The sequence below is a fragment of the Semicossyphus pulcher genome, unplaced genomic scaffold (genome assembly GCF_022749685.1).
Source record: "Semicossyphus pulcher isolate SPU_LCO1_2020_fin unplaced genomic scaffold, fSemPul1.0.p SCAF_21, whole genome shotgun sequence".
NCBI lineage: Eukaryota > Metazoa > Chordata > Actinopteri > Labriformes > Labridae > Semicossyphus > Semicossyphus pulcher.
Window position 1 is genome coordinate 11,136,754 of NW_027211695.1, and position 10,215 is coordinate 11,146,968.

Here is a 10,215-nt window from a genome sequence, read left to right on the forward strand (position 1 = left end):
CTCGGCCTTTAAAATATGGGTATAGACTTTTTTTTCCCATTGTCTTTTCAGTACAAGAAATTCAAACACAGTAACCATTGCAAAAATGTTTATAGAAAAGGTTTCAACATATATCTCTGAAAGTATAAATCTATCTTATTCAAACAATCTAGATATTTCTTTATAAAGGGTGTAGAACAACAAGTTTGCACTCTGAATCTCTCGTAGGCCTTTTGATATTAAGGGTTTATAAATACATTTTCTTGGGTTGGAGTTTTTTCTGATAATCCTGTGAGATATGTGATTTTAGAAGCTCGAGCATTTCTGGATTACCATGGCCGAGTCACTTTTATCTGCAGTGGTTAAGCAGACTAAGGACATTTTTGTGGGAAACATAAGATGCACTCCAGTGTACAGCTTGTGCAGTAATAGGACTAGCAAACTTTGGTACTACAAATGCCCAGTTTTCACTAAATTCAGATCTTACTGAACTTTATAATCAATGCCACTTGAATCCTGCCGAGGAGTGAAAAGTGTCATGTTCTCTTTCCTTTTTTAAACGTTTTGTTTGCTCACTGAGGTTATTTTAGTTCCAATGATGGTACCTTAAGCACACTTCCTTCCGGCAGGACTTTCCGGTTACTTTACTTACAGGGGATGTTTTATTAGGTTTTGGTGGAGCCTCACATTACAAACTTATATGACTATCTTACTGTTCTCTTGAATTGTGCTGTTTATAACTGACTGTGAATTCAATTCAGTCTGTAAGGACACTGGCCTTGTTACTAGACTTAAAAAAAAACTGCATCCGACCTAAACAGGATCGCTGGTGTTAGCCAGAGGGCCAGCAATATATACTTTTATTACTGGTGAAGCTTTAGCTCATTTTTTGCCAGCTTATATTTCTAAATTAAGTGTTCATTTTACTCTGCTACACTACCTTAGCCAGTAAGAACATTTAAATACTACTTACAAATAAGATACTGGTAAACATCATACAATAATAAAAAGTACTAAGACGAGCTTAATCATGACCACTGCTTTTACTTATAGATACACTGAACAAAAATATAAACGCAACACTTTTGTTTTTGCTCCCATTTTTCATGAGCTGAACTCAAAGATCTAAAACTTTTTCTATGTACACAAAAGGCCTATTTCTCTCAAATATTGTTCACAAATTTGTCTAAATCTGTGTTAGTGAGCACTTCTCCTTTGCCGAGATAATCCATCCACCTCACAGGTGGATTGGTGGACATATCAGGATGCCGATTAGACAGCATGATTATTTCACAGATGTGCCTTAGGCTGGCCACAATAAAAGGCCACTCTAAAATGTGCAGTTTTATCACACAGCACAATGCCACAGATGTCGTAAGTTTTTAGGGAGCGTGCAATTGGCATGTTGACTGTAGGAATGTCCGCCAGAGCTGTTGCCCGTGAATTGAATGTTCATTTCTCTACCATAAGCCGTCTGCAAAGGCGTTTCAGAGAATTTGGCAGTACATCCAACCGGCCTCACAATTGCAGACCACGTGTAACCACACCAGCCCAGGACCTCCACAACCAGCATCTTCACCCCCAAGATCGTCTGAGACCAGCCACCCAGACAGCTGCTGCAATCGGTTTGCATAACCAAAGAATTTCAGCACAAACTGTCAGAAACCATCTCAGGGAAGCTCATCTGCATGCTCGTCATCCTCATCGGGGTCTCGACCTGACTGCAGTTCGTCGTCGTAACCGACTTGAGTGGGCAAATGCTCACATTCGACCATCACCTCATGTAGCAGCATGATAATGCATGGCCCCATGTTGCAAGGATCAGTACACAATTCCTGGAAGCTGAAAAGATCCCAGTTCTTGCATGGCCAGCATACTCACCGGTCATGTCACCCATTGAGCATGTTTGGGATGCTCTGCATCGGTGTATACGACAGCGTGTTCCAGTTCCTGCCAATATCCAGCAGCTTCGCACAGCCATTGAAGAGGAGTGGACCAACATTCGACAGGCCAATATCAACAACCTGATCAACTCTATGCGAAGGAGATGTGTTGCACTGCGTGAGGCAAATGGTGGTCACACCAGATACTGACTGGTTTTCGGACCCCCCCAATACAGTAAAACTGCACATTTTAGAGTTGCCTTTTATTGTGGCCAGCCTATGATATGCCACACCTGTGAGGTGGATTGATTATCTCATCAAAGGAGAAGTGCTCACTAACACAGATTTAGACAAATTTGTGAACAATATTTGAGAGAAATAGGCCTTTTGTGTACATAGAAAAAGTCTTAGATCTTTGAGTTCAGCTCGTGAAAAATGGGAGCAAAAACAAAAGTGTTGCGTTTATATTTTTGTTCAGTGTAAGATAAGAAGCCTTTATTGTCATTATATTCAGAATACAATGAACTTGCAAGAGCCCCTTCCAGCGGTGCGTAAAAAGACATACTCACAATCATTCCCATTCCACAACACACACCAATCATAAATCCATAAGACAATAAAACTTACTTTTGTTTTACGATGGAAAACAATAGACCTCCTCCCTGAGAGTGAAACTGATTCCTCCTTTGTTGTGGAATGTCTTACTCGACCTGTGACCGTAACCTGAGCTTAAGCTGATAACAGAGGGCTATCTTATATCAAGCAAAACTGATTTCAAAAATGTTCATAGCCCTTCTGCTTAGTGTTCAGGGAAAAGTGCAGTATAAGATTGCCATGAAACCTAAGTTTTGCTTACATATATGGCTGGCGAACAGTACAAAAAAACTATTTCCACAAAAAGATGCTGTCAAAAACAATTTAATGTGCTCAAATTAAAAACAAATAGCTCTAAAAGTCGCTTTTTACATTATAAAAGTAGGTATAAATACATTAAGATCACAGCTGTTATAAAATAAAGGAAGGTGAAATAGATAGGCTGCAATATAATACTATGATTTCACATTACAAAGAGGGATCCGATTCAACTACACTCATAACAACTACACAGTAATTTGTATTTCAGTACTAATTATGAAGCCACAACATCTGACAGCAGTTGTTTATCATGAATGAAGCATAAGAGTCTCATCAGTCTCAAAGGGGCCAAGTTCAGCTGTGAAACTGTCCATCCTATATGTCTCCATGACTGGTGTCATACTGGGCACACAAATGCATGTCTCTCTGGATGGAGGCACAGTCAGCACATCTAACTCCACCTCAAAGCTCGCCTTGGCCTCCCCTGAATCACAGGTGATCAGCATCTCATACTCTCCGAACCGGATCAGAGCCTTGTCTGGGAGGTCCATCCTTTCCAGGTAGCCCAGTGCTGAGCTGTTCACTGACAGCCTTCCTTTTTGGCTCAAGTTCTGGATGGTGAACAGCATGTCCGGGCTCTGGGGCGTGCGGTAGGCAAAGAGGACCAACTGTTTGCGGGACACCCTGATATCGTTTAGGGCGAGGGTGCAGGCCGTGGCATCACGTCCAAGCCTGAGAGGGTCATCTGCTGAGTGTCTGACCCGGTTCCCCAGAGGAAGCAGCCCGTAAAGGCCCTTACTACTCTGCTGAGGGTGGTAAAACTTGATGCGGAGACAAGTCAGCAGATCCTCCTCTGTCTCCATTGTCTGGGAATTATTCTCCATTGACGAGGACACAATTATCAGAAAAGTCAGTAGAAATCAGTAGAAGATTATTTGACCTGTTGAACTTGAGTGATGAAAGGCTGCTGGGACAGAAAAGAAACAGACCTATAAGGATTCTAGTGAGATACGCTGGTTTAACAGTCAAAAGTATAGAAAAAAAACAGCAAAATTAAGTAGTTTGAGGCCTTACCTGTTATTTGTAGTTTTCTCATTTGAAGATACAGATAGATGATTTAAGTCCGTCCTGAGAAAAGCTGGATCAAATGTAGAGGGAACTAATGATGTTGACTCTGAGAGTGAAAACAGGAAGATTCCTTCTGACTTCTCTTTGCAAGCTGTTGTCCTCACTTGAGTTTCGTCACTCTCACAAGACCCAGTAACAGGAATGCTGCATTCAAATGCAAACCCGGAAAAAACAGTATTATAGACTATATTGTTGCTCGAAAAGTGGACCAGCAGCTACATTAAGACGTTTTAAAAAATCAATTAATAATTCTGAACCTTTCAGTCAATGCCAGGTAATTGGCTCATATTTAGTGCTGAAACAATAAACCCGTCGGTGGATATTAGACAGAAAAATATTGGAAACATAATAAACAAATTATTCTGTTAAAACAATAATAATTGTTTCATGGCTATCCCAAATAATTGTGCTCATTACTACACTTGGGTATTCTTATTTTGTGTCTTTTCTAATGAATGGATTTCTGTTGTAATGTACAATTTTCAGACGTGTGCCTGAACGCAACATTACAGCACTGAAAAGTCCCCGGTGATGCAACATTGAAACAAAAAGGAAGTCATTGCGTGGTTTTATTTTTATTACTGCACCAGCTATACTTCTAACCATGGCAGAAAACCGGGCCATGCTGTAAAATAAAACAATTACACTAAGCCTAGTTGTAAAATAAACCTGTAACACATTAACACATTGGCAGTTATTTTCGAGAAGTCGTTACTATCTTGCTTTCCTATAGTGCTAGGAAATTATATGAATCAAACTTTGAAATGTGACAGTATAAGTTAATAAATACAAGACGGTTACCAAACTTGGACAAGGCTACTTAGAGATCGCAAAAGCCAGAACAAAACATTTTGTTTCTAGTGCATACAAAATTAAATTCGGAGAATATATTTTAAGTAGTCATGCAGTTTTCAATGGGTACTTAAAGTGTATGGTGTATAATTTGTGTATTGTGTATAATTTGTGTATTGTCTGAAATAATGCGTATATAGATCTTCAATACCCAACTTGGCAATAGGTGGCGTTTTGGTTGTTATGTTTGAAAATCGCAGAAGAAGAAGAGAAACGAGCAGGCTTTCACGAAAATACTAGGCGATGAGCAGTACACGGTCATACAGACAATGGACTAGATATTTTAATGTTACAAATAGAAATTCAACAATCATTGTACAGAATCCAAATGATGGAATTGATAGTAATGTAGATACCAGCGCATATTGGCATAAAAGTCAATAAAATAAATGCCTAAAAGAAGCTACAGAAAAAAACAAACGATATAATACAGTAAGATGAACAAGTTGAACAACAACAACAACAAGATAAAGGAAAGGTGTCAGAAACATTTGACAGAGGACCGAAAAAGAAGGTGGTTTTACAAAAGCAAAGGATGGTTGATAAGATGACAAGTAATAGAACAACAAGTAAGAAGAAGCTATAATATCAAGACTACGGTTTGGGCACACAGGATTAAATTGTTAATTATGTAAAAAAGGAAACCATCGAGCAGGACATTGTGATTTCTGTGAACAAGAGGAAACACTAGAGCATGTTATTATGTACTGTCAAAAGTATTAGAGAAGATGAAGGAGATGTGAAGGAAATTAAGATGAGATTGGATTTATGATATTTTACAAAGGAATTCTGGTGATAAATATTATAGACTTTTGTTACAGTATCTAAAAATGACTTGAAATGAGTTGAAAGAGAGAATATAATTTTTTTTTTTATTTATGTCATTTTTTGTCTGTAAAAACCATAGACTGTATAAATAAAAAAAAACAATCCACACTCCATTCCAGTAGGTGGTGGTAATGCACCTGTAAGCTGATTTGCCAACCGTCATTAAAACTCAAAGAAGAAGAAGAAGAACTACTAAGCGGAAGTCCACTCGGCACAAGGAACGCTCTCGAGAAGGGTTTGAAATCTCTGTAGAGGCCGCCCTGTAAAAAAAGGTAAGCTAAAATATACACGTCAGTGTTTTAATGTGTACATTTCACAGTATGTTATATTACTGAAACATCGACTGAACATTTGAGTATTTGTTCGCCTGCCCGCGCTTTGCGTTTTTGTGCTAATCTACAACTCGCTTTGTGTGATAGGGTGGCTAACAGCTAATGTTAGCATTAGCAAATTAGCAAAATGAAGGTCCCAAATTCGTTTTAGATGTATAATTATACATGTTGGCTCTTATACATACAGAAACATTATAATCTTATGTATAGAACTGCGTTGATTTATATACAAATAAGAAGTGTAGTTCAGCAATTGGTCGTTTTACTGCGGTAACGGTCGCTACACTGACGTCAGCCATTTTACAGTCAAAGGGCCCGTTTAAGTCGCAGTAGGGACTCTAGTATTACTTGAAAAATATCTCGCCATATTGATTTAAATGATTCGATTGAATAAACAAAGATCAAATTCGTATCTGTTGATTGAACGTTTTTTCTCCTCATTCCTAATTATTCCTATTTTCTTTTATTTGCTCTGAAACAGATCTGTAACAATGGTTAAGATTTTTGTGGGAAACCTGCCTCGTGACGCAGACCAGGATGAGATCAAGGCGCTCTTTACGCAGTATGGCACAGTCACAGAATGTGCCATCATCAAGAACTACGCTTTTGTCCACATGGATGACCGTAAGGCTGCCACAAAAGCCATTAAGAACCTGCACCTCTATAAGCTTCATGGCACACCAATCAATGTAGAGGCCAGTCACGGGAAGAACCAGGGTTCAGTCAAACTACATGTAGCTAATGTAGAAAAGGGAGCTGATGATGAGCTGCGAGCTCTCTTTGAAGAGTACGGCACAGTCTCTGAGTGTGCTGTTGTCAAGAATTTTGCTTTTGTACACATGTCTAACTCTGATGAGGCCATGGATGCAATTAAGGGACTGGACAACACTGAATTTCAGGGTAAGAAATGTTAATAAAGTATGGACAAATGCTTGTGAGATGTTGTATTATTTGCAAGCTAATAGTTGTATTTGTACTTGATGTGTTTTTTCCTTATTTTTAGGCAAACGCATCCATGTCCAGATTTCTAAGAGCCGACCCAGACACGACGAACGCGATGACTACCCTCCTCCTCCCCCAGACAGGGGTGGCTATTGGCCCCCTCGCTATCCAGGAGAGAGGCACGAGCCTCCCCCTCCCGGCTACCTGAGAGGGCGCCTTAGCCACATTCCTCCAGGTTACCCTGCACCTCCTCTGCCACCCCCTCCCCCTAGGCGAGCTGTTTATCCTGACCGTCCTTATGAGGAGAGGGACAGATATGGCGTGGTAGATTACTATGAGAAGTACAGAGCCCGTCCGTATGGCATCCCCGCCTACGAAGACCAGCGTCCTGGCGCCCCTCCTCCTCCCCCTCCCCCCTCAGCCGTCGTCCGAGACCGTCTTATGCCCTCGTCGCTTGACCCGTACGAGCGTCGACCCCTCCCACCACCTCCGTCCTCTTACTATGCCCGAGATCGCAGCCCCCTCAGGAGAGCGCCTAGCGCACCAATGCCCCCTGCCAGTAATGGCTACTCCTACGAGCGGTCACGACTCTCTCCGGTTTCCCGGGTCCCCGCATACGGAGTTCCACGTGCCAGGGACCCCTATGCAGAACGGCTGCCTCCGCCACCGCCTGCACGCTACGCTTATTAAGCAAGGCCCTGACATGTGAAGGTGAGACTAGGTCAAAGGTAGACTGGTGTTCATAACATTACTGAAGCTTCCATTCGTCCCTGTTAAGGCAGAGGCAACTTGTGTCTTGCACGCTCTAGAGAGAAAACAAGGTTTGACAAAGCATCCGTGCAAAGAGCTGTTCAACAAGTTTGAAGTTTGTTGTGAATGCACTTCTGTGCATTAATTAGGATGCCATTATCAGTGTAAATGAGTGGCACAGTCCAGCAAAGGCAGACTGAGTAGTCTGGGATCTCTGACTAAAGAACGGGGCTCAAGATACAGAAGCTGAAGAAAAGTGACCTTATACATGGGAAAACGTGCTTTATCAACAGTTGCAGACAGGTCATTTGTGTCATGTGCTCTTTTTTCAGGATCGTCGTCCGACTGCGTCGCCGCTCGCCGCCTCCTGATGCACGTGACAATATCCTCTTCCCGTCTGTGGCTGAGCGCGTTATGTTTCCCTGCGACGCTCACAGGACGAAATGAATTGCCGACGTCCTCGTCTGATTTTGTTTTTATTTCTGGACAGTTTTTACACTCGTATTTTTTTCCCCTGATTGTTTTAGTTTATCATTGTGCTGTAGAATTTTAAATGCTTGACGTCTAAGTTAGGCGTTTTCTTTTTTTTATTTGTACTTTTACGTTTGAAAAATTAGTGTTCTGATGTTGTGTGTGACCTTAGAAAGAAGTTACCAGGCGATACTTGTGACTGTAGATTAAACTGAACTGAATCTGAATATTTAATCTAATCTGCACGTTGGTTCCATAATGTTAAGCCTTTCCATCGAAAATCAGTCCTCCATGTGGCGTTGCTGTGAAACTTTTTAATGCTAAGACCTAGTGGTTTGATGAAGTCAGAAAGTAACTGTTGGTAGGACAGTTACCGTAAAACGTTCACTTGTACCTGTCCATTGTCGAACTTGTTTTTAATAAACGGATTTGTGCAGTAATGTTGTTCAGACTTGCCCATGATCATGCCCTGCGCTAAAACACTATCAGTGCAACAGCTTGAATTTGATTCGAAAACCCTGCTGGCATATTTCGTAAAATTAATCACCTGATTTTTAATGATCCGTTTATTAATGTTGAAATCACGCTAAACTACCTTGTTAAAATCGTCACGCTGATTAAAGGCATATCTCCTCTGTGGTCTTGTCTGAAATGCTCAAGCTTTTATCATTCAGCAGCGGTTCTTGTAGCTTCTCCCCCTCAGAGCCAGAATTGTACTTGTTCACATTTAGAGCTACGTTCGTAGGTGAAAAAAGCTTACCTTCTGGCCATGACATCAGAATCTGCCGGAGACCTTCAGAGTTTGCAGGTAAGTCAAGGGCTTTAAGGATTACTGAAGTAGACATGAATGCAGACAGGATATGCTCACATTTCATTTTAATAAATATATTGCTAGTAAGTGACTTGGGAGGTTTGTAACCATGGGAATGAACTCATTAACAGGTCCGCCAGTGTTGACAAGCTATATAATTTTTCACTCATTTCCTGTACACACATCCATTCAGCTGCAAGTCTTTTTTGTCAGCTACATAAATGGTTAATAGTCCTTGATTCAGCCACTATCATCAAATTTAGTTCTGACAATGGTGTTAAAATCCAGCAGGATTTAAAGATTTGGAAAATGTTTCTGGAAATAAAGAATTCAGGGCAGCTTGGTTTGTTTAAAAAAGAGGACTTAAGACTTTTGACTGAATGAACTTTGAATGGAATGGAAAAAAACTTTAGTTAATTCTACACCTCTCTTGGAGACAAATATTTCAAACTTGAGAAACATGAAGTGAAGGAATAAAACACTGAAATTGATTTTACAGATTTTTGATGGATGTGAGCTACTTATAGTACTTTGCATTGTGTTGCCATTTTGGAATCTGACTTGCATGAATAAAATGTTAAAACATGGACTCAGACAATTTTTTTTAAAACTAAAACTGCACAAGTCAAATGATTTGAATGAGAAATATTTTAACATAATTCAGTTTTTGTCTGTAAATCACAGGCCAGGCAGACATGGTAGTTAAGCTGCCACGTTTGAGGATAAATGTGTCGACTTCACTGGAAAAGGTTTCATTAAAAAGCTGCTAAAATGTGTTTGTACTATTTCTAAACCAGACTGCAACATAATAGGCTATTGCATACATGTAACATTTTCTTATTGTGAAACGAGCAAAAGGAAGTGACACTCAATATAAAGTTAGCTCTGTGGGTAGTTTACTCTATTTGACTGATACCTGAACTGAAACCAAAACAGCCTACATTTTACTAAACATTTGTTTCACTTTGCAAAAGAGTCACAAAAGCAGCTGTGCAAGAACTGGTCTGAGATAAATTGGCCTTTTTAAAAGGTTAAATAAATAAACTAGCTGGAGCCTCACTCCTAGAAGAGTTTTTTTTAAAGAATTGTTTGACACATTAGATTACAACTTTTAGGGCTCATTGTTTTTTCATACATTTTCTAATTATGAAATACAAAATTTCTCATTTAAAATTGGGGTAAAGAAATTAAGTTTGACAGCCGGTATGTTTTACAATATAACAGAATCTTATGAGTATACATCAAATATGAATTGCATGATTTCTTATCTGTGTGAAGACACATTTTTACTTATAAATATGTAACAATAAAGAAAATGCTATTTTACAGTAAGTGCCTTCAATCAGATTATAGTGCCCTGATTCAGTTACATTTTCTCTTGTTT

General features: G+C 39.8%; 2 protein-coding genes across 3 annotated transcripts; one reads left to right on the top strand and one right to left on the bottom strand.

Moving 5' to 3' along the window:
• Nucleotides 1-2,794: 2,794 nt before the first annotated feature.
• On the bottom strand, nt 2,795-3,936 carry tifa (TRAF interacting protein with forkhead associated domain). 2 transcript variants are annotated; one of them, XM_069672668.1, is made up of 2 exons: nt 3,792-3,936; nt 2,795-3,681 (listed from the first exon to the last, which is right to left on the bottom strand). In XM_069672668.1, the coding sequence occupies exon 2, from the start codon at nt 3,599-3,601 to the stop codon at nt 3,026-3,028; it is 576 nt and encodes a 191-aa protein (XP_069528769.1). In that variant the 5' UTR covers nt 3,602-3,681; nt 3,792-3,936; the 3' UTR covers nt 2,795-3,025. The 2 variants fall into 2 exon arrangements, with proteins under 2 accessions (XP_069528769.1, XP_069528768.1); XM_069672667.1 differs by having other exon boundaries at nt 2,795-3,684.
• Nucleotides 3,937-5,714: 1,778 nt separating this feature from the next.
• LOC138601078 (RNA-binding protein 4.1-like) lies at nt 5,715-8,460 on the top strand. The gene is made up of 4 exons (XM_069672659.1): nt 5,715-5,797; nt 6,339-6,757; nt 6,861-7,510; nt 7,882-8,460. Exons 2-3 carry the CDS (start codon nt 6,349-6,351, stop codon nt 7,487-7,489), a joined length of 1,038 nt encoding a protein of 345 aa, XP_069528760.1. The 5' UTR covers nt 5,715-5,797; nt 6,339-6,348; the 3' UTR covers nt 7,490-7,510; nt 7,882-8,460.
• Nucleotides 8,461-10,215: the final 1,755 nt, after the last annotated feature.

Excerpts from the sequence above, each read along its gene's own strand:
- tifa (XM_069672668.1), bottom strand. The coding sequence starts at position 3,601 with ATGGAGAATAATTCCCAGACAATGGAGACAGAGGAGGATCTGCTGACT.
- LOC138601078 (XM_069672659.1), top strand. The coding sequence starts at position 6,349 with ATGGTTAAGATTTTTGTGGGAAACCTGCCTCGTGACGCAGACCAGGAT. Across the intron at positions 6,758-6,860 it reads GGACAACACTGAATTTCAGG|GCAAACGCATCCATGTCCAG; the intron begins GTAAGAAATGTT and ends CCTTATTTTTAG.